General features: G+C 47.6%; 1 protein-coding gene across 6 annotated transcripts in view; it reads right to left on the bottom strand.

Moving 5' to 3' along the window:
- The window catches only part of AGAP1 (ArfGAP with GTPase domain, ankyrin repeat and PH domain 1), a 521,440-nt gene that overhangs the window by 148,061 nt on the left and 346,662 nt on the right, over window positions 1-26,717 (bottom strand). For 4 of the 6 annotated variants that reach the window (XM_081051870.1, XM_081051871.1, XM_081051872.1 and 1 more), the window contains one exon: window positions 11,011-11,169. The exons of the other annotated variants lie outside the window; for them this stretch is intronic. In XM_081051870.1, the coding sequence (XP_080907996.1) occupies window positions 11,011-11,169 (159 nt within the window). The remainder of the gene's footprint in view (window positions 1-11,010; window positions 11,170-26,717) is intronic. 6 annotated transcript variants of the gene reach the window in all.

Below are 26,717 nucleotides of genomic sequence, written 5' to 3'. Positions count from 1 at the left end.
GATCCCTAGGTTGAGGGCCTGAGCAAAGCACAGAAATACAAAGTAAATATTTCCTGGACCAAGAGTGGCATAAAAGTATGAGAAAAAGTCCTATGTTACTTTAAAATAGACACTGTTATAAAATAAGATGGTTTAATGTTACAAATACAAAAGGTCACTTGAAATTTTCTTTCCAGTTGGAGAAACATCAAATCCTTTTGACGAATCTTTTTGTACTCCGCTACCTCTATGTGATTTGATATAGGTATTTGATGTAGGGTAGTAAATGGTGCTTTCTATCTTAAAAACAAACAAACACTAAAATTGACAGTTTTCAATTAAAACTTGTAGGTACCAACCCCTCTGCCCATCCCCAAAAAAGATCCCCTCAAAACTTGCTGAGAGTCATGCGTGGGCTGGACCACACTCCTCTCTCCTAGCACACGTCTGCATTACTTCTGTCCGTTAGATGACAGCCTACGCTGACTCAAGAGCTACCTCGTACCATCACATCACTCTCCTCCCAGAAAGCCACAAGGCACCCTCCTGCCCAGGCTCCAATCCAAAGCTTTCCAGGGTCCTCTCTCTCATCCTTCCGGATCTGGCGTGACCCCTCCCTTCCTGTCTCCAGGCCTCGCCTCCAGCTATTTTTCCTTGTTACCCACCCACAGAGCTCCCTGGATGAGTCCTGCCACTCGCGGCATCTTCATGGGATGGCCACGTCCTCCGGCCTGCTGAGTTCTGGTGGCATTTATGGTCCAGTTAACCCAGAGCTGTCTACCTGGGGCCACTTGCAAACCCAGGGCACGAGTACACCTGATGAAGTGCTCCCTAGGAACTTGGCGAGTGAGTGAGTGAATGAGTGAGTGAATGAATAGATAAACTGTTTTTATAAAAGTCTCAGCTGAACGCTCAGTAATTCCCACATTCATGCAAGACTCGATCAGAACGCAAACCAGACGTCTCAGCCACTCCTTCCCCTCTTTTTACGTCTGCTCACTTGACAAAGGATATTTCAGTTTGGTTACTTGGTGATTATTTGTCTGTCCTCCGCTCCCCCTCCAGAGTCCTGGGAATTGTTTTGATCCCTGGCCAGGTAGTGGGTAACACACAGTAAGTGGTCAAGAAACGTTTGTGGAATAAAGAGTTAAATATGAAATAAAGCTGTGCAATGCTCCTAACTAGATCTCCTCTACTTAATTTAGCACCGGTTTTACTTATGATTCTGAAATGGGTTGAGATCATCGAAGGCAGAACACTCAGTTTGGAACTCTATTTACTATTATAAAAAAGAACATGTACGACGTGCTTCGGACGGGCCCTGGCGACCATGAGAAACTGACTGTAGACATTGTCAGCAATACTCTCTGCTCTACCAAGGGGCACCAGGTACGTCAGGAAGCAGCTCTTGGAGCACCACGCAAAGCATTTTACTTAAAAACAAAAAACCCAAAACTTGATCTTCAAAATTTAAAGAATTTTATCACGTAAAACTGGCAGGGGTCTTGGGGCTCATTTTGCAAAGCCACCGTGCCACCCTGTCACCACGTGGCCCATTCTTCTTTGGGGGTATTCTGGTAAAGACCCACAAGAAAACAAGGCAGGATAACTTCAGGCAAAACCACATGGTAATGGGACGAAGAGAGGTGGCGGGGTGACCACTTCTGATTAGGTAGGAGACAAATGAGCCAGATCTCAATCAAAGCATGGAGCACAGGATTTCTTGGGAAGTGGGTAGGAGGGGAAGCGGGTAGGCCATCTGCGACGACGTGGACACCAGGAGCTGAGCCCCGAGGGACGTGGACCACTCACCAGAACTGGAGCCAAAGAGAGGGAGACTGGACGAGGGGGTGGGAGAGACCAAAGAAACATCAGGGGCCAGGATGGCTGGGTCTTGTCGGCCAGGGTAAAATACCAGGAATACAATTCACGTGCGGGGAGAAGCCACCAGAGTGCCATGTGGGTGGACTGGCAATCCGATGCATCTTTGTTTTTTTAAGGATGAGGTTGGCGTCTTAGGGAAGCAAAAGTAAGAGGCACAGCGGTGGCACCTGCTGGGCACGGAGGCGAGGGAGGGAGCGGGCAGCCCAGCAGGTATGCTGGGAAGTCAAGGGGAGAGAACCAAGCCCACGCGCTGCTTCTGTGAGGTGCGGCGGAGAGAACACTTAGGCAACTGTGTCTGTGGCCTGAGCTACCGGGAGGACGAGATGGTGGAAAGGCTGGGGAGAACACAGACTTTCAGAGTGAAATCTGGAGTTCCACTTGGAATATACGGAGTGTGAGCTGGTCAACAGCCTCCCAAGTTCAATGGGGGAGACAGTGGTCAGGCTGGCGTATGAACTCAGGAGGCTCTCGTGCTCAGTAGATGGCCAGGGAGAAAAGGCTGAGTCCTGAGCATCGTCACTAGCAGTGGAGACAGGTGACTGAGCAGCAGCCAGAGGACAGCAGGGAAGCCCAGAGAACATGTCGGCAGAAGAGCTAACAGGGGAGAGAGTTCCAAGCAGGAGGCAGTGGTCAGTGGGCTCGCCACTGCTCAGCAGCCGATGCCAAAGGGAGCCAAGCAGCCGGACTGACAGGTGGACGTCTGGTCACCTGGATGACACCGGTGCTCGCTCAGTACTGGGCGGAGAGGCCGGGATGGGTCAGAGAACAAGTGGCCAGTGAGCAGCAGGAGACGGTGAGGACAGACAGCTGTCTGGGAAAGCGTGGGAAGCAGGAAAGCTGAGACAGGACGGCAGCGGCAGAGGCCATGGGGCAGGAGGAGCAATGCTAGGGCAGGTCTGTCTGCCGCAGGCGTGACCCGGCCGCCGGGGAGACTGATGGGGCAGGAAGGAGACAGGTAACCGGAGAAGCAGAGCCCTTTGGAAACGAGGTGATGGGTCCAGATGAGAAAGGGATGACCTTTCACAAGGGCAGGGACACCTTGTCCCTTGTACACGCAGGAAGAGATCAGATGCTGTAGCTCTCGGTGGGGGTGGGGTGGGGAGATGAGTGAATCCCTGCCCTATTTTACTGGTGAAGCACAGAGGGTCCTCAGGTGCTGTAGACAGTAGAAGATGCCAGAGGAAAACATCTGAAATAGCCAGTTTGAAACATTACATGGCAGCATATTACTTTATGCTACCTTGTGTCAAACTGTACTTCTGGAAACTTGAACCCGTAGCTCCCAGTTCAAGTCTCTGAATATAAACAGCATAAGGCTCACATTCCTTCCTCATGATCACCGCTCCCCCCCCCCCCCAGGAGAGTGGATCTGAACCCTGGCTGCACATCAGAAACTCCAGAGAACAGTCTAGTCCAACCCCCAACCCCCATATGAAGCACATCCCCAGTCCGCGGCCCCAGGAACTCTCGAGAGTAAGACGTGCACCCCAGTCTGAGAACCCTGCCCAGGGGCCCACCCCTCGTTCTTCAGTCCCTCCCCATATGAAGTGGATTTCAGATCCTTCTCTACCCCCCCACCTACTGCTTTGGACACTTCCCAATTTGCCAAAATCATTCTGGAAACATGGCCCCACAAAAGAACCCTGCAGGTGTGGTTTGGGAGACCAGGGGCCTCTCACTGCTCAGGGCCGAGGGAGTCTCCGCACTTTGGCGACCAGCTGCACCCGCTCTGCCCACCAAGGTCGGCAGTCCGTTCTATATTCGTCCTACTGGTTTGCTGAACCTGAATTCAGGCTATTTATGTCCAAGTTTCACTTTGTCAGCTTAACCCACTGTGTGGCCCCTACCTCTGGAGGGGGTCAAGATGATACCTGTGAATGCGTGTCGTCCACACGGCCTCACACAGGCAGCAGGCAGACCCGCCTGACAGCCACGGCCATCCCGCCTGCCACGCGGGGCCGCCCTCACGCAGGGGTCTTGGGGACAGCAAGTGTGGCGGTTACGAGAATGGCACAGGCACCTTAAAACACAGCCTGAGATGGAGCCGGCATGCGGTGTTCAGGTAAGTGTCTCTTCGTCTGAAAGGGGACCACACCCGTCCTCACCCCGCTGGGTCCTTGTGCCTGGAGCAGCGAGCAGCTGATGGATGTCCCGGAACATCGGCAGTGGGGGCAGGACTGCCGTTGAGCCCACCGTGTCCCAGTCCTTCGCCTTGGGGGATGGTCTGAGAAGCTGAGTTGACGTCTCACTGTGAGCAGGACTCCACCATGGGTTGGCTGCAGGGACCCTCTTGAGAGAGGGGACAGGCTTCCTTTTCCTCGGGAAGGATACGAATTCATGGTAGAATATAGTAACGGAGGCTGCAAGGGACCATAGAGCTGAAGCCTTCGTCGCCTCGCTCCCGGTTTCTCGATCTCGGCACTCGTGAGATTTGGGGCCGGATCCTTTTGCTGTGGGGGGCTGCCCTGTGCACTGCAGATTACTTACTAGCATTTCTGGCTTCTACCCATTAGATTCCAGTAGCCAGCCCCTCCATGTCACGACCCCAAATGTCTCTAGACATCACCACATGTCCCCTGGGGGACACCACCATCCCCAGTTCAGAACCACTGGTCTAGATGAAGATACTGAGGCCACAGGGCCTGAGGGACCTGACCCAGGTGCTGTAGCAACTGGCAACTGTATCCCTCTCAACCTGCTGTTTAAAAGGATGTCTAGACTTTTGCCAGGCGAAATGAGAACCGCTAGCCTCCAGGCATGAAATCCACAGCTCCCCGTTCTGATGCTGGGGCAGCATCTCATCCTGGTCAGCTCCTGCTGCTAGAAATAGAGGATCGGAAGAGACTAAGGAGATAAAGTACAAAGTACAAAGTTCTGGCTGGGAGGAAGAAAACATACCTTTACCCCCTGTGGCCAGTTACCCTAGGAAGTGCCTGCTTTCTCCTGGCGGCGTGCGGAGAAAGGAAGCGGCTCTGAGCAGGGAAGCGAGCCGGGTCATCCCTTTAATTAGGCGACTAGCTGGCGAGGGGAGCAGACGGGCGGCTGAGACAGGGAGTGCCCGCCCAGCTCTGAGAGATGAGAGCCCACGGGCCCTTCTGAGCTATGCCGAAGGTTGATGACAAACCCCAGCGAACGGCTTTTGAATGCCAGCCAAGATTTGGGAGGAACCAACGATAAAGAGAAAGTTCAGGAAAGTGAGAGAAGGGGAAATGTGCACCTAATTATATTGACTTAAAAAGCAAGCTGTAGAAAAAGAGAAACAAATTTTATGACACAACGTTTTGATAGTATTCATTTCTCCTGTGGAAAATAAAGCAGCAGAGGGGAAAACTATAAGCTTTGGAATCAGAAAGACCTGGTTTGAATTCTGGCTACTTGTTAAGGGTGTGGTTGTAAGCGTCTCCACCTTTTAGAACCTCAGTTGTCAAACAGGGAGAATGAGTCTCAGGAAATGGCAGTGGGACGTCAAGCTCCTGAAACAGATGCAGTCCTGTTTCCTCCTCACTAACCCCCTACAGGGTAAGCCTCCCGGTGCGACAGTGTCACACTACCACCACCGGCTGGCCACATGCTACAATTGTCAGCATATTCTCCAAGAGGAGACAAAAGGGCTCCAACTGCAAAAATTAGAATTGACCAACCGACAGTAAACAGCCAGGGAACCCACCGCTGAAGCACGTGCTCTGTACCCTCAATCCTGGGTTCTGACCCTGCTGGAGCCGGCTCTACGGGGAACGAGAAACAAAAAGAAGCACCAAAGCCGAAACGTGTCTTTCTAACCTCTGTCATTAAAACAGCCACAGCAAAAAAATGCCCATAATGGGAAATAATACATAAAAGTCAGGAACAACTCCAACACTTCGGACTCACGCTCCACGGCCTGCCAACCATAGACTCTGACAGGAAGACACGCAATGAAATGGTTAGAAGGAAATGTGTGCACACGCTCCTTCTACACAGAGGAGCAAAAGATGGATGTAGTTTTATACTCGGTGCTGACAAGGCTGGACGGTGGCCTGCTGGAGGCGGGTTGAAGTGACATGCTCGAGAGCCATCTCAAGCACCGCAATATTGACGGTGATGGCCAGTCAGTGCACCAGGAGATTAACAGTTGGAATGAAGCAATCGGGGACGGGGTGGAGCCCGTGGAACAACCTGACAGTCAAGGGGCGGGGAGCGTGGCTGTCATGGCAACAGCAACAGTTGAGGCCGTGGGGCCAAGGCTGGCGCTCTTGGGAGACGGGAGACAGGAGACGGCCTGCAAGGCTTGCTGAGACGCTGGGCAATGCATGCAGACAGATGTGCGGGGGCTCTGGCCTGGGCTGCGCTGTTGGCCCAGGTGTGATGTGTCTGAAAACGCACTCGGCCTTGGAGTGAGATATGACAAGCAAGTGTGCTACAGATGACCCCCTGGGGTCCCCTCCTACCTAGAGCAAGGCTAACTCTTGGCTAGGACTTCTAGAGAAACACCTACGGAAAAAATGATTCACTAATAGAAAAAAAAAGAATTCACAGCCTCCCAACAAGATTCAAGAAAACCCTCAGCCAATGGTTGCTGCAGAGATAATTGTTCTGAATCTATCAATAACGCTAAGCTGCCCCTTCATTGACTGCAAACACCAATTTCTTTCAGCCAGGATTATAAGTTGGTGTTCACGAGCTCACCGCTGCCATCGAGGTGATAAACAGTTTAAACCACAACAGGCTCTGACATGTAGATCAATTCCGGGTCCATAAAGAATCTACACAAGGGGTTCCAGGACAGGAATTTACAGCCACCAGTTTTTATTCTCTCTTGCTGCAAAAATTACTTCTGTCAAACACTTAGGAGAGTGAGAAAAAATGTAAAAAAATTAATTTTTCATGTACTACGGGAACAGCCTTTTTCCATGCAGAAGCCCAAGATGAATATGTTTCTGCATTTAAAAAATTACGCTAAGCTGCCCATGGTGCTTCAGTCAAAGAGGGACCAACCCTCTGCGCTGCCTGCAGGCCGGCAGACGGCCATTTAAAACCCTGAACGGAGCTGTCTGGATTTTCTCTGAGGGCAGATGCGGGTCTCATGTTAGCAACGCCAAATTATATTAGACATTTCATTTTAAACCTCAGGTACTTAAATGTAAAACCTCACAACAGTAATAGTCATAAAGCAGTGGGGCACTGCACTGCACAGAATGGGTTCTTCCTTTCTTCCCCCGTTAATTTAACGAGAACCTCCTGTTTTGTAGTTTTGCACACTACAAAGTGATCTATCTAATTAGGAGTTGCTCACACATGCTTGAAAGACAGAAACCCCCACGGTACCTGTACGTCTAGAGGGGAAGACTTTGAAAAGTTCTCTGGAGCCCAAGTCTTAATTTAGTGTGGAAAAGGGGGCAGAGAAAAATGGAACCCCAATGTTGTTATTATTATTATGCTGTACAACAAAGGCATGTGACAATGGGAAGGCATATTCTCCCATCCATGGGCATCTGAATTCAAACGCTGCCTCGCTTCTCCCATCCCTGCTGCGAGCACAGTGTCAGCTTTTTATGACTTCCATATCCACACTGGAGACTCAGGGGAAAAGATAAAAATGACCAAAAAAAAAAAAAAAAAAAGATAAAGAAAAAGAGGGTGGGGTTTGTACCAACTGCACCCAAAAAAGGAAAAGAAAAAGCATAGCAGAAAGCTCCTAACCCTATTGGTTTCTTTTGTGGTTGTCTTCCAAGTACAGAAGGGAATGCTGATGCCCAAGTCGAAGTCCTGAAATCCACTCATAAACGCGTTTTCTTGAAGTCGTTCGACAGATCCTGTGCCCTGATGGTCATTAAAAAGGGCTCCGGTCTGGCTACTTGACAAATCAGAGGTGGTGGCAGGGATGGTGGCCAGGATGTTACCCTCACCGCAAGCAGAGAAGACTTCTCAACACTGAGTCGCCCGGGGATCTTGGGAACATGCAGCTCTGAGCCAGCCAGTAAGTCTTGGTGGAGCCTGGGACTCTGCTAACTTCCACGGGCTGTCCGACACTGCTTGGTCCATGCACCGGATTAAGAGGGGTGGTTGCAGACTTCAGCAGGCAGCATCATTCCATGGAGGGGCTTGTTACCAAACGGGTCCCTGGGCCCGTGCTGTTTTAGATTCAGTGGCTCTGGGATAGGACCTAAGACTCTGCATTTCTAGCCAGGTCCCAGGAGGTGCTGTTGGGGCCATACGGGCGGCGCACCTTCAGAAGCACCCAAGGAGACCTAAGGCCGGAATCAGGCCACCTGAGTTTTATCCCTGGCCTTATCAGATTGTGGCTTTGGACAAGTGATATTGAATCCTATGTACCAGTCTGCCCATCTGTGAAATGGGACCAATAACAGTGCCTACTCCCTGAGGATCAAGTGATATAATCCACAGGAAGTCCTCAATAAATATTAGCTTACTATTATTACTACGACTGCTTTCCTTTCCAACAATATCTTGTGTATGATATTCCATCAATCCTTACAAAATACAGGCATGAAGGAAGAACCCCGAAAAACTGCAGGAATCATACTTCTGGGTAACATTTTGTAGTGATTCTGGATTTTGCTATTTAAAATGTCAGCTGTATGTTTTAAAATATGCTAATTAATTTTGCAATTTTGGCCTCTTATACTCATTCCTTCTCTCCAGCTCTCATTTTATGGCACTCCAACGAACACCTTTCACTTAATTGTAGCTCCTCGGTGGTCCCATTTTCCCTCACCTCCTTTCCAAGTCTTTGTCCAAATTGCCTCAATGCTTATAATAACCTCCTCCTGCGGTTTTGCACAAAAAAAGTCCATCTGGTTCTTTAAGTATCGCTCAAGTTTGAGTCTCTCTGGGAAGTTTGCCTTGATTAACTCCATCACTCCTTAAGCGACACGCACAAGTTCGTCCTGGCTTTCTCTAAATTTCTCCATCCAGATCCCACAGCAGATTTATACAGGGGCACAGACCTGTTTCTTTTCTCCTGTGGTCAGGGTTCAAAGCTGTGACAAACATGCTATATGAATGAAGAACGGATGGCTGAGGGCGTTCATGGATGAGAAATCAGTTTGGACATTCAAAAACGGCATTCGTACATAGGCGACCTGTCTCACACAGGTACTTCATAGAAATGGGGGTGTAGACCAATGCAAACAACTTCTGTGGGAAGACATGTCCAACCAAAGCGAGGGTCTGGAAGTCACGTCTTTTTAGAATCTGGTGTTGTGGCGACGCCTACCTTGTACATGTATAACCAGACACGCGTAACCGGACACAAAGAGCTACGAAGTACAGGGAAAGCTAGCTAGCGAACCTTTACCAAAGACTTAACTGTTCAGAAGGGAAGCCAGTAGAGAGGGATTGTAGATTAATATGCTGATTCCAAAGCCTTCTCTATAAAAATATCCTGAGCATAGGGAAGGCAAAGATTGAGGGTGATGGTTTCTTTCAGGAATTTTTTCTTCTAACCCCCTTCTTCCTCCCCAACTATAATTCTTGCAGCACATGAGGAACAAACCTAAAAACTAACCCTCTAACCAGGCTGTGTTCGTGACACAGCAAGTCTCAGAGGAGAAAGGCTTTAGAAGGTCGCTATCTGACAAGGCAGGGCCAAGGCGGGGCATGCACCAGGCTCTGGGAAGGCCAGCTTGGGTTCCTCCCACCCTCAAACACCGGCGCACATCTTCACAGCATGGTGGTGACAGAATAAACCCAATCGGCTAGCAATACTGATGCTAATGGAAAAATCAAAGCATTTCAAAGTATTTGATAATGCGATGATGAAATGTATTAATTGCTTGCTCCTAAAGAAAGTAACTATGGTAAAAATAGTAGATATTCAGTACGGAAGACACAGAACAGGCGTAGTGCTACACACCTAGGAGGGAAGAACACACCCATTGAACAGGTGAGAACACAGAGGCTCAGGGAGGTAAGGTTGCCTGCCCAAAGCCTCCTGGGTGGCAGGTGGGGGCCTCTGAATGAGGGATGAGAAGGCCCACCACCGGGCCTCTGGGGCCGGCCATGGCTGTGAATGCGCGTATGTCCCATCACAAGGGAGTCAGCGGTGGGTGGTTCATTTCCAGTGACGTAGAACTCCCTTCTCTGGGCTTCTCACAGGATCGTCATGATTTCAGATGAAAGGTGGAAAGCCTTGACGCGTCTGAAGAGGATGCAGGCAGACCTTCACTGTACTGGAGCATCTTCAGAATGAGGAAGGCGTCCTGGAGCTGGAGCGTGCTGGGCACCATCCTCGTGTGCTCCGAGCCACCAGCCTCCCGGGACCCCGCTGCTATGGCCCCAACGCCTCCCCCTCCTGCGGTCTGGGGCTGGCTTTCCTGAAGGCCTCCGCGTGGCAGCGTTTGCTGGAGGACGGGAGGAGCGTGCAGTACGAGAAATACGGATGGTGTTTACCCAACGCAAACGTCCTGAGCAGCAGCTGGTGGGTCTACAGGGAAGACCTGATGCTGAATCTTTTAATTAGAACAAATTATGCTAAAATTACTCTAAAACCCTGTCTGATAGATGACAACAGTGGGAATTCCTTTAAATACCGGTGAACAGGCCACAGACAAAATACCACAGGCAAAGCGTGTTGCAGGGAGCCGGGTAGCCCCGACGCTGCATAATTCATGTTTGCACATGTATGTCAACAGTTTCTGGCGTGCACGTGTGCTTCCCAAGGGGCCGCCCCCACTTGCCAAGAAAATGGGGGTGTGAGACCACCCAAAATTTAGAGGATGTGCCCAGGAACCTTGGAAAATGGATGAGAAAGAATGATGCATTTTCCTTTGGTGGAAAACCCCCAAACAGCATACACTGCGCACTAAGGGGGAGGGCGGCCCCCGCGGGAAGGACGTGCGATCGGGGAATGAGCCTGCCGTGCTCTCGGCCCTGCCTTCCCCGGCACGGGACCCTGGGCCGGTCAGCCCTTGTCCTGTCTGTGGCCTCAGTTTCCCAAGGTGTCAGGTGGGGGGACAGCGACTCCTCCCTGCACCAAAGAGGAACACGAGAGCTGGCGTGGGCGACCCAGCGCGTGGAGGACACGGCGCTCCACGGAGGGCAGGTGAGACGCGAGGGCACGTGGAGCCGGCGCGCTCGGGGCGCGAGCAGCCGTGGCCTCCGCCTGCGGACCCCGAGGCGGCCGGGGCCGCGGGCCGCGCCTCTTACCGCTGCTGACGGCCGAGTTCGCGGTGGCCACGGGCTCGGTCCACTGGTCCGCGCTGGAGACGGAGTAGGAGCGCTGCTGCCCGCCGTCCGCTCGGCTGCCGAAGGGGCCCAGGCCGACGCCGCTCGCCATCTGACACCCAGACGCACTAGTGACATTCCCTAGGAACAAACAAGCACGTGAACACCGCGGCGACGCGGACGCGCCAGCCCCACGCGGCGCGACGAGCGCGCGCGAACATCCGCGCGGGGAGCGGGGCGGACACGGACCCACTTTCGGGAACGGCCCCCGCGGGGCCCCGCGTGTCAGCGCGTCCGGGGCGGACGCGGGTCCCGGGTGGGAGGCGGCGTGTGCGCCAGAGGCCTGTTTCCACGGTGAGACGCGCCCGGTCCCCGGGCGGCATCGGAGGCAAGGCGGGCGCTCACACCCGAGGTCCACCCTTAGCCTGGCGGAGGCCGCAGGACACGAGACCTCGGCCGTCCGGGGCGCGCGCCGGGGGGAAACACGACTCCACGGGGCACGCAAGGACTCGAATCAGCTGCTCAACATCAAAATGAAGCATTATCTGGGCACACCAACTGTCGACTCAGAAACATGATTACGTGCATTTGTCTGAAGCTCAACCGAACGTACCTGGCTGCTAGTGAATTAGTTCCATAGAGCTCCATGCAGCACCTCAAAGTATTAGGTTTTTTTTTAACTTTCCTCCCATTGTTTTAGTTTAGAGCCAATTAAGTTCTAAATTGTTTTGGAAAGAAATCCTTCTGAAAGGCTGTCAGCCTGGCCCTTTTCTTCCCAGTGGGGACCCTGATCCGCCACACCCGCCCATCAGAGCTGATTCTGGGACGAGGCTCCTGCCCCATTCCATCCCGTGGACCCCTAGGCGACACAGGATTTAGTGCTGCTAACACGTTCAGGGTGGATGAAAGGAAAACGGAAGGACAGAGACCAATGGAAAACGAGAAGATACTCGAAGCGGTGACCCACTGCTAAGCCGTGCCCCAAGCCGGAACTGCCCAGGGGACACCTCCGTAGAGTGAAATGTCAAGGAGACGAATCTTTCCTGCCGACAGTGCCCATTCGGACCTCTGGCCAGTCAGTAAGTGTGGAAATCTGTCCACAAAACCTCATTCTATACCAGCTTAGGCACAGAAGGCCAAAACGCCTCAGGAAACAAAAATAAATTCACTGTCTGTGGTTGAGTGGACCATGCCAGACTGCTGGGGCCCACTGTGCCTCGCCCCTTGTCCGTGCCCTCTGGGGGGGGCGCCCTCCCAGAGGGTGACCAGTGTACAAACCTGACCTCCGGCCCTTCAAAGGCAGAGCGCTATCCTAGCGTGCCTATCCCCGACTGCCTGAGGCAAAATCCGGAAACCAATGTCCACACGCACACAGGACAACCCGGCACCCTGAACCCTGGCTCAGGACCCCGTGACATTTTCAAGTGGTCTTAAGCTGACAAGTTCCGCGTGTCAAGGCCAAATATCCACTGCAGGAAAAGGAAAACCGCCTCCCTAATGTACACGCCCATGCAACACCATGTAGCACTGCTGACCGGGGATCGGGGGCTGGTCCTCTGGTTTTCAGACTTCTGGTGGTTTGTCCGTCACATGACATTCCAAGCACAAGTCCACACGTTAACGTGCCATTGAGCAGCTCTGGGGTTTGGCTCCTCAGGGGGTCCCCAAGGAAGCAAAGTGGGATCTCTGGGGTGCAGAAACGCCAGTCCAGGCTGCATGCCCTGCTGTCTGATTGCAGAATGCATCCCCAACCCCAGACAGCTGTGCGGAATCCTTCAGAAAGGCGATTCTTAGGGCTCTTCGGCTCGTGAGGGTCTTCTTATCCCAACCACGCTCAATTCCCAACTGTTGCACTGAAGAGAAACGACATGATTCAATTCTGGCCAAATGAGCGTGTGCATACGAATACAGATTTATGAAAGTATAATTTTAAAACAGAGCCAGAGACATGTGTCCGGGAGTCCAGGTTGAGCTCACAGATGCGTTTTCACTTAGTGGATAATGACCTCTTTTGAAAAGTAGAATTAATTTGGGAGAGTTCATCTAAAGAATCTGTGGTTTCTGGCATCACTTGGAAAATGACAATATCTGGCAGCCATGGGCCTGTATTTGTGCCGACTACAGATGTTCCCCGACTTCCAATGGGGTTGTGTCCTGATAAATTCATCGTAAATAGAAAATATTATGTCAAAAATGCATTTAATCACCTCACTTGAACATCAAGCTTCTCCTTGCCCCTCAAACACATCAGCCTACCCTTGGGCAAAATCATCTCACGGAAGCTGCGCAGCGCCATGTGACTGACACGAGACTACTGGCTGGCCCACACGTCACTGGCCTGGGAGAAGATCAAATTTCAAATTCAAAGTACAGTTGACCCTTGAACAATGTGAGGGCTGGAGACGCCGACCCCCATGCAGTCAAAAATCTGCATATAACTTTTGACTCCCCCCAAAACGTAACTAGTAATAGCCCACTGTCAATTGGAAGCCTTACCGATAACATAAAGTGTCGATTAACACCCACTTTGTATGTCATATTATTATAGACAGTATTCTTAAAGTAAGCTACAGAAAAGGTTAAGTCATGAGGAAGATATAATCCATTTACTGTATTTATTGAAAAAACCTACATGTAAGTGGATGCATGCAGGTCAAACCCATGTTGTTCAAGGGTCAACTGTACAACTTCTACTGAAAGTGGATCATTTTTGGATGGTCTTAAAGTCGAAAACTTGTCAGTCAAACCATCGTTCGTCAGGGACTGTCTGTCTACCTCTGAACGTCTGTAGGACTGTAGCCTACACCGCGAAATCCAAGATACACACTGCCCCCCTGCCCACGGCACTTCACTCATTACCCACCCGCCGGGTTCCTGGTCTTTGGTTAATGTAAATTACAAAATCTCTAAAAATATGCGTGGAAGTAACACATTTCAGAAGTAAAACATTTCCGATTTTCTCTCGGGAGAGTAAATCTTTTTTATTTACTCATTCACTTTATTTTAATTTCAGTTGAAACTTTCCTGACAATCAAATAATAAAAGACTAAGTGGGACATAAAGAAACAATAACATTTTCTGGGATGATACAGAAATACGCTTACTGAACTGAAAACAAACAAAAAAATTGTGAAGGGGAAGAAATATTGTTTCTGCCTTAAACATACAGTTTGCAGATCCAGAAACAGGTTTTGCCTCTCACTCAATGCAAAGACATAAGTTTTAACTTCCAGGCAAACCGGTGGTCTGTGGGCCGGGCCATAACACCGTGCTGGCTTGGTGTGGCCCCTGAAGCATGTCCCTCCACGGTGGACAGTCTGGGGCCAGTGGTCACACTTGGAGGCATTTCTATATACTTGAGTCAATGCATCAGTCAAAGAAACCAACTACCTCCAAATATTTCGTGAATATTTTTAATAACTAGACAGACTTAAAATCTAATGACAGTATTTTACGTTACTATTTCTGATGCTTAGTTTTACACACACCCCTGCAAAGGCTAACGCGGAATTTCATTTCTGTTCCTGAATGAAGGTCACTAATTAACTGGTTAAGTAACACTGTCCCTGCCTCCAGTTTTTCCATTTTTTAAAATATGGAGGCATCCAATAATATCTGCCCGATACGTGAGCGCACAGGGAGTTGCCCCTTTTGAAAATACCTCCAAGCAAATCTAAAATCACTTTATTCTCTAAGTACTCCAGGGCTACTCTTTCCTTGAATGGTAATTCATCCTTGAATGGTAATTCATTAACAAGTAATTAAGCAAGGCTGAGAATGTGGAGTTCTCATTTGTGAAAGGAGAACACGACTTGTCTGATTTCCTAAGAGCTAAGGACCTTAAGGTCAAGACCACGTGTGATGCAAGTGGTGGCTAAACGCAGTTCTAAATGCCATGGGTCCTTGAGCCGCTTGGAGCAGCCTGCCCGGGCTTGGCTTCTCTCTCCGCAGCCGGCAGGGACGAATGGGACCTGCAACCCAGTCGGCCACCGACAGTCAGTAAAGAAAGAAAGCTCTGGGGTCACTATATTAATTAGTTTAATCAAACTGACACCTGTACCTGATTAAAAGTGTGTTCAAGAAAAGCCCTGAGCTCTAGCTAGTCAGCCATTAGAATCCCAGGTGCAAGACAGCCAGTAGGACTGGAGTCACAACCCCAAACACCAGTAGGACTGGAGTCACAACCCCAAACACGCAGGGCAGGGCGTGGGCATGCCCTGAGACAAGCAAGGGGCGCATGGTCGGAGAGAAGCCCCGACACGACCTGACCCATGGCCATAGTAAGGCCCAGGAGAGAGACTCCTGTTTCCTTCCCCAGCAGGTGACCACCTAAACACGTATCTGTTAGTGCGGCTGAGAAGGTAGGAAGCGGGGGTCTGGCAGAAGGGGTGAAGGACTCTCAGCACACAGCTGGAAACCCCTTTCTTTGCAGGCATGTCTGTGTTTTCCTAGAGGGAGGAGATTCTAAAAGCCAGACGGGAACGTCTTCTCTCCTGGAGCAGAGGCGGCAGACCTAGCAGCTGGTTCTCACTCAGCCAGCGCTAAGCCAGGCTCAACAGGCAGACGTAGGTCTGAGGAGGAAACCAATGGCACCCACGCCTCCCCCGGGGTGGGGCTGGGCTGTGGACTCCCGGAGGGTGGGACGGGGGTACTTTCCATGCTCTCCTTCCCCTCATCGTCCTCATCCCCGGCTTCCACTCTCCCTGACCTACCAGAATACCCCACCCACTGCTGACAACAGCTCCACGGGGTAAGTGCTTCTTCACGTCTGCTGGCACGGACGCCGCACCCTTTTGTTCGCATGGTCTTTTCAGGACCAGACTTCCTTCAGAGGAGGGCAGGCGGGCTTGAGTCCCATCGTAAAAGACTGGGGTTTGCTAAGCTTGGGGTTCTGAGGACGTGTCTCCCAGGACAACCCCAAAAGCTATTCTGACTCACCCAATGTGAGGCCTTCACAGAACGGCCCATGGGTTTTTTTCTCTCTTTCTTTCAAGATTCCTTGTTTTCTCTTATCCTCCAAACTGAAATCACACACACACACACACACACACACACACACCCCAGAGGACATGTGCAAGAATGTTCATGGCGGCATCTGCAGAACAGCCCCAACTGGAGATGTCAGGAATGTCCACCCCCAGGGGGACCACGTGGTCTATCCACACGATGGGATATTACACAGCAGGAAGAACGGAAGAACTACCAACACGAGCCACAAGAAGACAAATATCACAGATATATCACAGATGACGTGGGGCCAAAGGAGACAAACGAGAGAGCACCAAGTGTTCTGATCCCATCCAACAGTTCAAAGTCAACCCCACGGACCGATGTGAGAAATCACATGGTGATCGGGCGCGCGCTCGCGTGTGTGGCGTGGATACAGGTGGGCAATGACAGGGTGGCGCCCACAGGATGGCGCTTCCTGGGCTGCTGGCCACCTGCTGCTCGATCTGTGCGGGTCGCCTGTACACTCAGCTATAACTTAGGACTTTGCACTTTCTATGTGTACATGACATCAGTAATTCTTTACCCCCTCCCACCCAAGGTCATCGGAATGGTTTGTGAATGCAGACGTCAGGTCAGGAAGTCCGAGTGACAGAGTCGGGTCGGGCAGGAGATAGTTTCAGCAGCATTAAGTCCCAAAGAGTGGCCAGCCCTCCAAAGCAGGGAACACTGGTGTCCGTTGGAAGCAGGTCATAACAGGACCGCTTTGGTGCCGTCTCAGTATTTCCCCCCCAAATATTATCTGCATGACAGTGAAATACACAGTCAACTTCCTGGCCCATTCTGAACTCAGCAAAAGTGTTTCCTCAAGGACCCCACTGGGATTTAGAGTGCAGCATAGGGAACACAGTCATTGGAATTGTAATAGATATATCCGATGCCAGAGGGGCAACAGATGGGGGGAGGGGAGCTATTACTTTGTGAGGGGTGAAATGTCTAACTACTGCATTGTTTTGTACGCCTGAAACTAAAAAACAAAAAAAGACCCCCGAGGGATTGGGGGCTGCCGGCCTGGTTAGCAGGGGGCGGCTCCATTAGCATGCTAATCCCCGGAGCCTGTGCCATCTCCCTGGCATGTGTGCTTACTGGGCGCCCTGACAAGCACACGCTTCCATGTGTCAGAAGCGCCAGATTCTTCGCAAAGAATCATTTCAGCTCTACTTACAGCCCTAGAGTGTCAGAGTTGATTTGAAAAGGTACTTACCTCTACCCTAAGCTCTTTTTCTTTAAACAATTTGCATTTCAAAGTGAATACGGCATTTTTCTTCGAATGAGCATCAGTATGTTGCCTGAACTGATCTCAAACGCATGAAAAAGATGCTGGTTTTCTATTGAGCAAGAATGTTTTCATCCCCCAAATGACATCAAAGACACAATTCCTCTTTCAAGCTATAGGCTTATTATATTAAAAATAGCCTGTTCTGATTTTTAAAAATATACTCTGAAATAGGCTTTTCACTGCATTCAAATAAAGATTCATCAACAATCCTGTCTTTTAAGATACAAAACTGTGCCCGCTGCACTTCCTGAGTTTCGTCCGTACAAACAAGACTTGACCTTCCTTCGGGCTTTACAGAGGAAAACGATCCTCGGCATTTGACTTGTTGGTTCAATTGCCTGAAAAGCAGCAAGTCTCGGTGGTAAGTCATACTGAAGTGTCATGTCCTTAGAGGGGGAGAGAAAAACCCAAACAGTATTCTACGAGCAAGTGAGTTGATAAGAAATATTTACTCCTATTGTGGAGCTTTATAACTTAAGAAATCGTGATTACAGGAATAGGAGTGATAGTTCTTCCCCTCGGAGGCCTCGCCCTTAGAAACATAGAGATGACTCCTTTTGAGAGTCCACTCTGTCCTTATGCTTCTCCAACCCACAGTTATGAAAGCTCAGAGTGTGAGGACACCTGCAATGCTCCTGGGAAAAGCAGGTTTGCTGGTATCAGGACTGGATGATGGGAGCCTTCCCAACGGCCATGTCACTTCAAACTGGGCCTTCACCATCTGTTCCGTCCTCTAACTGTAACCGCCAAAAGCATACAATTCACAACACTGCCATAAAAAGTGAGATACGATGATTTAAGTACCTGTGAGCAGGGCCCCTTTGCCTCACTGCATTGGAAATCGGCCTTTCATTTGGCAACCAGGGTTTCAGGCCGAGAGGATGTGGTCCTAGGACACATTCAGTACCTTTTCTTCTAAAGGTACAGGTGTCCAGGCCTCTGCATGACATGACACCTGTTTTGTGAAAGTGTGCCATTCGACATGTCTACTGTTGAGATAAAAATCTTGTCTTCCTCAGACGACTATGATTTTTTTGTTAGATATTTTCCACAGCATGTTTACCAGAGGAAAAAAAGAATGTACCGAGTCCAGAACCAGTGTAATGATAAATGTAATTACTGCTAAACACAACACTGTGTTCAGAATTAAAATCCTGGAATTGGACAGTTCGCTGTTATTTTCTCCCTATTCTAATTATGATGCCAAGGGAAAAAATGGGAGCCTATTTTGCCATACAAATTTCTTAGAGGTTCTCTTGCAAAATTATAAAGATATAAACATAATATAAGTTAGAGATCTACAAAAATCCCATCTAACAGACCATCTCTATATCAACACAGCATAAATTGTTCTTAGTTATGACCATAGAAAAGATGTAATTTTACATTATACTCCTTTACTATGATTTCCTTCCATTTTCCAAGTTGTCCCATAATCTTCACAATAATTTTAAATATATGACATCTTACTAATTTAATGTAGATAATCTCTATTATTATAGTTTTTTCTACTTTTGGATAGTTTCAGTTGTTTCCAGTTTCTCACTATTATGAACAATACTGCAAAGGACATCTACTGTTAGATGTTTTTCTTAGGATAAAATCCCAGAAGAGTTATTACTGGGTCAAACAGCATTAACGTCTTTCTGACTCATTATATATGTGTTTCCAATTAATTTTCTTAATGACCAGAGGGCTAAAAGAACATGGAACCTGGGTATCTTGAAAACAATTCACTCCATCATTTGTAAAATGGATATAATAATAATACTAATAACAAAATGTTGATAATAATGATAATAATATGCCCATATGGTTCAATTACATAATATTACATAATATGTCCATATGGCTTAAATTACATAAAATACTTTGTAAACTGCAAAGCTTCTGCAGGTGTTAGTTATGAATTGTACCAAGAGTGGGTTTTTCTTTTCTTGAGAGTTTATTTTTTTAGTAAAAGCTTAAAATGGTACCGTTGCTAATTTTGTTTGACTTTATAACCTAAAATGTCTGAGTATTTCACTCATGTTTCTCTCCTGGTGGTGTCTCTTCATGCATCAGCTGCTCATGTTGTTTGCCTCATATCTGTGTTTTAGTGTTGTAGCCACCATCCCTTTGCATGAGCCCAAACACTCATTCACTCGATGGCATTTTCTGAACACATGGACTGTACAGTGCTCAGCATAGGGACAGCTCAGTGACACTCTTACCACTCAGTTTTCCAAAATTCCTAAGGCATGATGACCAGGTGTGCCCACGCTGTCAGAGCTACAGTTGATAAAAGGCCAGAGACAAAGAAAGGAAATCATGTGCTTGGGACACAATGCAGGCAAGGGATGAAGGACAACGTGATGTGCGGAGAGGTGAGCGAGAGGCCAGGGCCCCCATCTACATCCCATCTCTGGTGACTGTTCCACCTTGGGGACGGATGCGCTTTGATGTTTGGTATAATTCAAGATGAAACTACGAAGCACATCAGAAGGTAAGTTCTCATTTAAGTGATTGTATTTAGAAATAAGTTTGAGTATTTATTCCAAACACAGAATCTGCTTTTTCTGGCTACAGACAACACTCACCACTGCAAGACAACGCTTCCACTTCTCACCTGGCCCATTTTTATCTGTGTAGAGGACACTTGCCTACAGATTCTCAGGTGCCTGGAGAGACCGTGATGTTTACTTACGTTCACTTAACGCAATGGCTCTGTAATGCTTACTTAGCAACAATCCATTTCTTAGTAGGGGTTCCATGAATGAATTCATACGCAATATGGTAATAATAAGGCGTGGCAACACGACACAAAAGGAGGATAACACTAAGGATTTTCTTGTAAGTAATAAAATGTAGTTACAGCATTCAAGTGATAATGTTTTATAAAACATGAAGTCCAAGATGCCCATATACTGTCGTCTAGGTTCTTATTTGGCAGTATACCCCCAACCATCTAATTCAATTGTTCAGTTTCTTCTTTTGCCAAGCATAACAGTTCCATCTTTAAAATATCCTTTCTCCTTTATGTGACAAATGCAATTATGGGACAAATGCTTTGCACAAAATTCACTTTGATTTGACAGCACTGTTTGGAGGGGCGATTTCTCTGGCTACCACTGAATTTTCTAATCCTTTTCAGGGAAGAGGCCCAGGTGGTCACAGGCTCTACCCTCAGAAGCGCTCACATCAGCTTCATTTTCTCCCTTCAAAATTGTCTTGGAAGCGAATAGAGAAACCACGTAGGGAGCAAGCGACCCTGATGAGGTGTAGGTGGGCTGCTTGTTCGTAGGTCAGGATATCTGTGGGTTTTACCTCTCATTAGAAGTATTCTAGAAAGTCGATCGTTCTCTATCAGAGTGGTTAACTGCAAAACAACAGGCCACAAGGCTTGGAGACAGCAACATGCCATGACTAGCGTAGTTTACTGAAAACCTCTCCTCTGCCAATGTGGGAATGAAAACGTAGCACGCAGGCCAATCACACACTTGCCTCTAGCACAGGAAGCTCTTTCCCGAGGCCTCAGCTCCACCAAGGCCCAGGCCAGCCGTCAGCTGCCTCCCTGCAGGCTGTTGGGACAATTCACAGAGACCGTCTCAGCACCTTCCTCTCCTACAGCCCTTCCCACGCTGACTATTGTGCTGCTTTTGTTGGTCTGGAAAGCATCATGTCAACAACTGAAACACTATTTCTTCACCAAACACACATTTTTGAGAGGGGGAAGAAAAAAGTTCTAAAGCAAATTTTTATTTACTTATAGGGCTCTCTATTCCCATAGAGATGTACTCTGCCATCCCTCTAATGTTTTTAACTAAAATCATTAAGGATCAAGTTGTTTTCATCTGTTTTTACAGAAAAGTACACTCCCAGTCAGAGTTCAAATAACTGAAGGTTTCCTTAAACTGGAAAGCATGATCCTGATTTGTACTCGAACTGTAACCCCAATGATCTTGACCACAGAACGCCACAATGAAGGCACTGTTATCTGAGAGAAAGCAAACAATACTTCTCAATATTTATCACTTACATCTCATATAATGGGTGACACTCAGTAATATTTACTTAATGAAAAAATAATTGCTAGGTCACAAAACTAGGAGAGGGAGACAAAGGAAGAGAAATAATGGCCTATGCCTCAAAGAGCTTACAATTTAATGATGGAAACAATGTAACACAAATTTGCCAGAGTCTCAGTGGGAGAAACGTATAAACAGAAATAACTAACAATAAGAATGCATTTCTCATAAAAGCTGAAGATACCACAACTCTCTGTCTTGACTTCAGAGGTAGCTAACTTCCTGAAATTTTAGTCTGAGAAACTCCATAAATCGCTTATTTTTACCCCCTAAAAATAATAAATTATTGAACAGCCGTGTCAACCTACTCCAGTAAAACCCAGTTTGAGGAAGCAGGTATCATCACATAGTACTGATTTTTGGATTACCTTTCAGCAAAATAATTCTCGACTAAGAAGGCTTCCCTTGCAAGTGTTCCCCAAGTTCTAGAGAAGTGTTCCCCAAGTTCTAGCAAGTGTGGCCCATGGCTACCTCATCAGATTCAGTGTTGTAAACAAAGCCCCAAGTGTGGGCAATGAACGGGTGACAAGGGCAGACAGGGGTGACACCCCAGGTTCGGAGGTTCCAGCACGCGGCGTGCGATGCAACAAACCGGGAGGGGACACATGGGGACACGCACAGCTCATTTGGCACACGGAACAGACTCCGGAGTTATTAAAATGTTTTCTAGACCATTTGAAACTAAACAAAGAAAAACTTTGCTTCTGTGAGACAACGGATGTAGTTTTGACGTGGCGTTGTTTTTTTTAATAGCTATTACCACTGTAACAGCAGCTCAGCAACTCGGCGTCTGCAGTGTGAGCAGTTTTGATAAACAGCCTCTGCGGGCCACACAACGGGGATAATGTATCCTTAAGTACCGCCAATGAGCTGCCATTCTGCACAGCCAATTACTTCTGTGCGTCTGTCACTCAAAGGAAAAATGACTGAGCCCATTAGATGAAACCTTTGTCACTGTTCCTAATGCACTCTTAGGCCTCATTAATCTCCGGGAGCAGCAACAGAGCCGCCAGTGTCTCATTGCCTCCCCCGAACAGGCCCACGTGAAGCCTCTCATCTCTCCCCCAAGTGCACCGCGTTAATCAGGCTCTCCTTATTACCCCCGTCCCTGTCACGGCGGAGAGCGCGCTCCCTCTTAAATGCTCTCATTATGACCCATCTTTAGAGCCGGCTAAGTGGAAAAAAAGAGAGAGGGAGAGAGGGAGAAAGGGGACGGGAGAGAAAGAGGAGAGGAAAAAGCAAGTCCGATCACATTAATATTCATGACAATAATTAGTATTCTAGGTCACTGAATATTCATGCTATTAGTTTGGTTTTTTATGGGTTTGGTGGATGTCCTGATTACTGAAGTGTAGAGGGAAACAGCATGGTTGAGACTTTAGATGTCAACGGCAGTTCAATACTCAAAACACACTGAGATCCCCGCCCCCCCATCCCCGGAAATGCAGCCTCAACCCTCCGAGGGCTTTAATATTTTGAAACCACCGGGGGCTTGAAGTGAGGGGAGGTAGAGGAGGAGGAAAGGTTTCCTGTGACAAAGGTCTAAGCATCAATCTGGTTAGGATAAAAACACATTCACAGTCGCAACAACCCAACAAAGACACACTTTAGGGACAAGAAGATATCTGTCATCTCAGAACAAAATGTCACAATCAGGAGTTAAGAAGAAAGCCAGAATAGGGATGATGGGACAGCGTACTCTGTGGAAATCCTGCAAAGTCCCGGAGAGCACCCCTCCTTCCCTCCCGCCTGCCGGCTGGCTACCATCAGGCGGGGGACACTGTCTGTTGGGGGCCCGGGCTTGTTAAACCTAATCCATTCCGTCTACTCAAAGGCTATGGAAACACTGTATGGCATTTAACATATTAATTCAAACACATAATTTCTCTCCCCTCTTCCTTTCCTTCATCAGTGCTGAGCACAACTGTGATGGATTCCATTCCTGGTACAATTCTGAAGACTCACCTTGGGTGAAGCTTGGGAAAGGCAGGTAGCCAGTTATCCTCATAAGAATAGATGTGGGAACCATTTTTCCATTTTAAAGACCAGGAAGCTAAGGTTTAGCGACTGACATCTGCACAAGGCCCTAAGATGGGGGAGGTGGGATTCAATGTAGTGTTTCTGGCTCCCAAGCCCCCACTGTTGCAATTATGTTTTCCTGCTCTCTACTTAAATGTCAAAATGATTGTCAGAGCTAATACAACTCTGCCTTCCATCACATGTGGATATAATTTTACCAAAGCAGCTTGACAAAAACTCATGTCAGAAAATACCTTTGGACATTTGACTGTCTTCTCTGGAAGCAACCCTGAAATTACAGTTAGGTAGATTTTCTAAAATATGACTTCTGATAGATTCCCAAGAGAATGGCAATTTAAGGCAATGTAAGTTCCAAGCTAAAGCAATGGAAATGGCAGACTACGCCATGGGTACCCTGAGAATGCAACCTTGGAGGAAGGGGGAATTAAACAGGCTGCAATAATATCTTTTGGACTCTTCTTTTTCTCCTCTTTCTTTTGTTTTCTTTTTTTTGCTGGAGTAGATGCTGAAGTCATTTTTTCAAAAAGCCATTGAGAGGGAAATTTATATCTCTCTATGTGTTATCTAAGATTGTCATTTTTTCCTACCTTCACACTTAATTAATAATAATTTGGCTTGGCATAGGCTTCTGGGTTCAAAATTATTTGCCCTTAGAAGGGAATTCTTCTCTTATCTTTAAGCACGGGGTGTTGTTCTCGAGGGTCCACAGTCCATCAGAATTCTCTTCCCTGGTAGATAACCTTGCTCTTCTCCTATCTTGGCTGCTTTTCAGGACTTTCTCCATGTTTACAGCGCTTCTTCTCTTCCCCATCTCGATACTTGACTTTTTAGATGGGAAGACGCTGGCATGTCACTCACCACCTCCAGCATATTTTTTTCTGTTATATCTTTGATTACCAACAGTGTCTTTAGCTGTGTTCTTTATAGTATTTTTCTATTAAATTTTTTTGCAAACCTTTTTCTTGAATTTCCAATAGCTCTTTGTTTTTTTAAAACTCCCCATGTTTTTCATACAATCTTTTGTTTGTTTCATTTTATGGATACAGTGACTTTTCATACAATCTTTTGTTTGTTTCATTTTGTGGATACAGTAACTTTCTGATGATAGCAGTTAGAATTTCCTCTTAAATACTTTCCCCAAGTATCTCTTCCAGGATCCATTGTCATTTTGTTCACCTGGTCCCTTCCCATTTTTTACTATCATTTTCCATAAATGTGTTGGTTGTTCGTCCACCCCTATGAAAGGGGCCATGTGGGCTCATCAGACAGAGGAAAGGGTTTTCTCTGCTGCCTTGGAGCAGAGCAGCTGTGGGGCACAAGTTGACTGGTGGGTTCTGGTTAAGCCCGACCGTGTGGGGTCCATGGGCAGGGCAGACTGGCACACTTTAGTGACATCCCTCATGGTCAGAGCCGCCTTTCCTTGCCTTTCACTTATTTTTGTCTGTGATTGTGCAGAGGTCTGGGTTTCCCCATCTCATTCAGGCATCAGCAATTCCATCAGGAGGCCCCGCCCTCCCACGAGGGGACGCCACTGGCCAGCTCTGCATGTAGGTCCACAGCTGGGGAGCTTAGAACAACCCCATCTTCACAGCGGCTCTCCTGCTCTAGTTAAGCTGCAATCCCCCCAAAAGTGAGACCTGGGCTCGGTCATCAGCATGTAAGGTCACGCAATATCGTAAAGATTCAGTTCCTACTCGGACAATGTGTTTTCTTCTCCTCCTCACCCAAGGCCAAATATGACATTAAGAGCATCAGATTCCCAACAGTTTATTATTGTATGGAAGACAGTCGACATTCCAATACTGGCAAACCAACCCCCACCCCCCCCAACCAGAAATAATGTAAGACCCTTTCCCACCAGTGATTTTCTATCCAGTTGTGTCCTTGGTCCTGTCAGCACTCATCCCCAGCTTCAGTGGTCTTATTTGTGTGTTTATGTTCTGACTCCTTCACCTGCGCTGGAGTGGGAGGCCCCTGGAGGGAGGGTGCTGTACTGCTCCCCTGCATCTCCAGAGCACTAATCGGGCCTGGGCACACAGCAGACTCATAACGAGAAGCGAATGACACAGGAAGCAGCGCAGGAAGATACCCAAATCCTTACTTGGTTGGTAGAAACAAAGTCAACGTTGTCACACAGTTCGGCACTATAATATTTGAAATATGGACTGCATTATGACTGTATACTAGAAAATGAAGAGAAATATCCAAACAGCTATTCCAACTAACCAGAGCTCAGCAAGATGCCTGCACTCAGAAGATACACAAATTAGCAGTCTTCTTATTTCATACCAATTAGATGATATAATATAGAACCCCCACAAACCCCCCAAAGATTAGCCTCACAATTCACCAAGAGATATAAACAGAAGAGATTAACAAGACAGATAAAGGAGCAAAATGAAGAACCGTGTTAAACTCTTCTGAGGGATATAAACAAATTTGAATAAATTGGGAAAGAATTGTGTTCCATGGTGAGAAACTCAATATGGTAAAATTTCCGTTCCTCCACAATTAATTGGTAAAAACCATGACAATCAGAGTCACAATTTTGATGGGGAAGGAGGAAATTTCAAGTTATTCTACAATTTACTGGAAACAAGAAATGGGTAGCAATTGCCAAGGAAAACCGGAGGAGAAGAGAGTAATGTTAAACTGTACTAGACTACCAGATATAAAGTGGGTCACACATCTAAGACAGTGCGGTAGGTCCACGTCAGGTAAGACCATGTGGACATGGCAGGCCAAGGGCAGAGATTCTTGAGCCCAGAAACACAGCTGATTTGATTATGTGAGACTTAGCTGCACAATAGTGGGACCAACAGAATCAACAGGGAGAGGAAACAATTCAGCAAAGAGAGAAAGGACCATTAGTTACCTACTTGAATAAAAGGTTTAATTAGATCACATGTAATGGACACAAATTAAAGGTGAATTAGAGGTTAAATTTTTAAAAAGGAAAAAATAATAAAATGGTAAAACTCAGAAATACATATATATATATATATATATATATATATATATATATATACAGTATATGAATTGTGATCTGATTTCAAAATTATTCAAGGCTTTCTAAATGTCTAAAGTAGAAACCACGGAAGTAAAGAGACTTGTGATTTGATTATATATTCAAAAGGGAAAGCCTCTATATGTAAAAAAGACCATAAAGTATAAAGAGTAAATGAGAAACAGGAAAATTCTGCAAAATATATTATAAAAGGTTAACATTCTCAATATACAAAGAGTTCTCACATATCAGTAAGAAAAAAACAAGCAAAAACAGACAAAAGATATCG

The sequence above is a fragment of the Rhinolophus hipposideros genome (genome assembly GCF_964194185.1).
Source record: "Rhinolophus hipposideros genome assembly, chromosome: 6".
NCBI classification, from domain to species: Eukaryota; Metazoa; Chordata; class Mammalia; order Chiroptera; family Rhinolophidae; genus Rhinolophus; species Rhinolophus hipposideros.
This window is presented reverse-complemented; position numbering and strand designations above follow the sequence as displayed.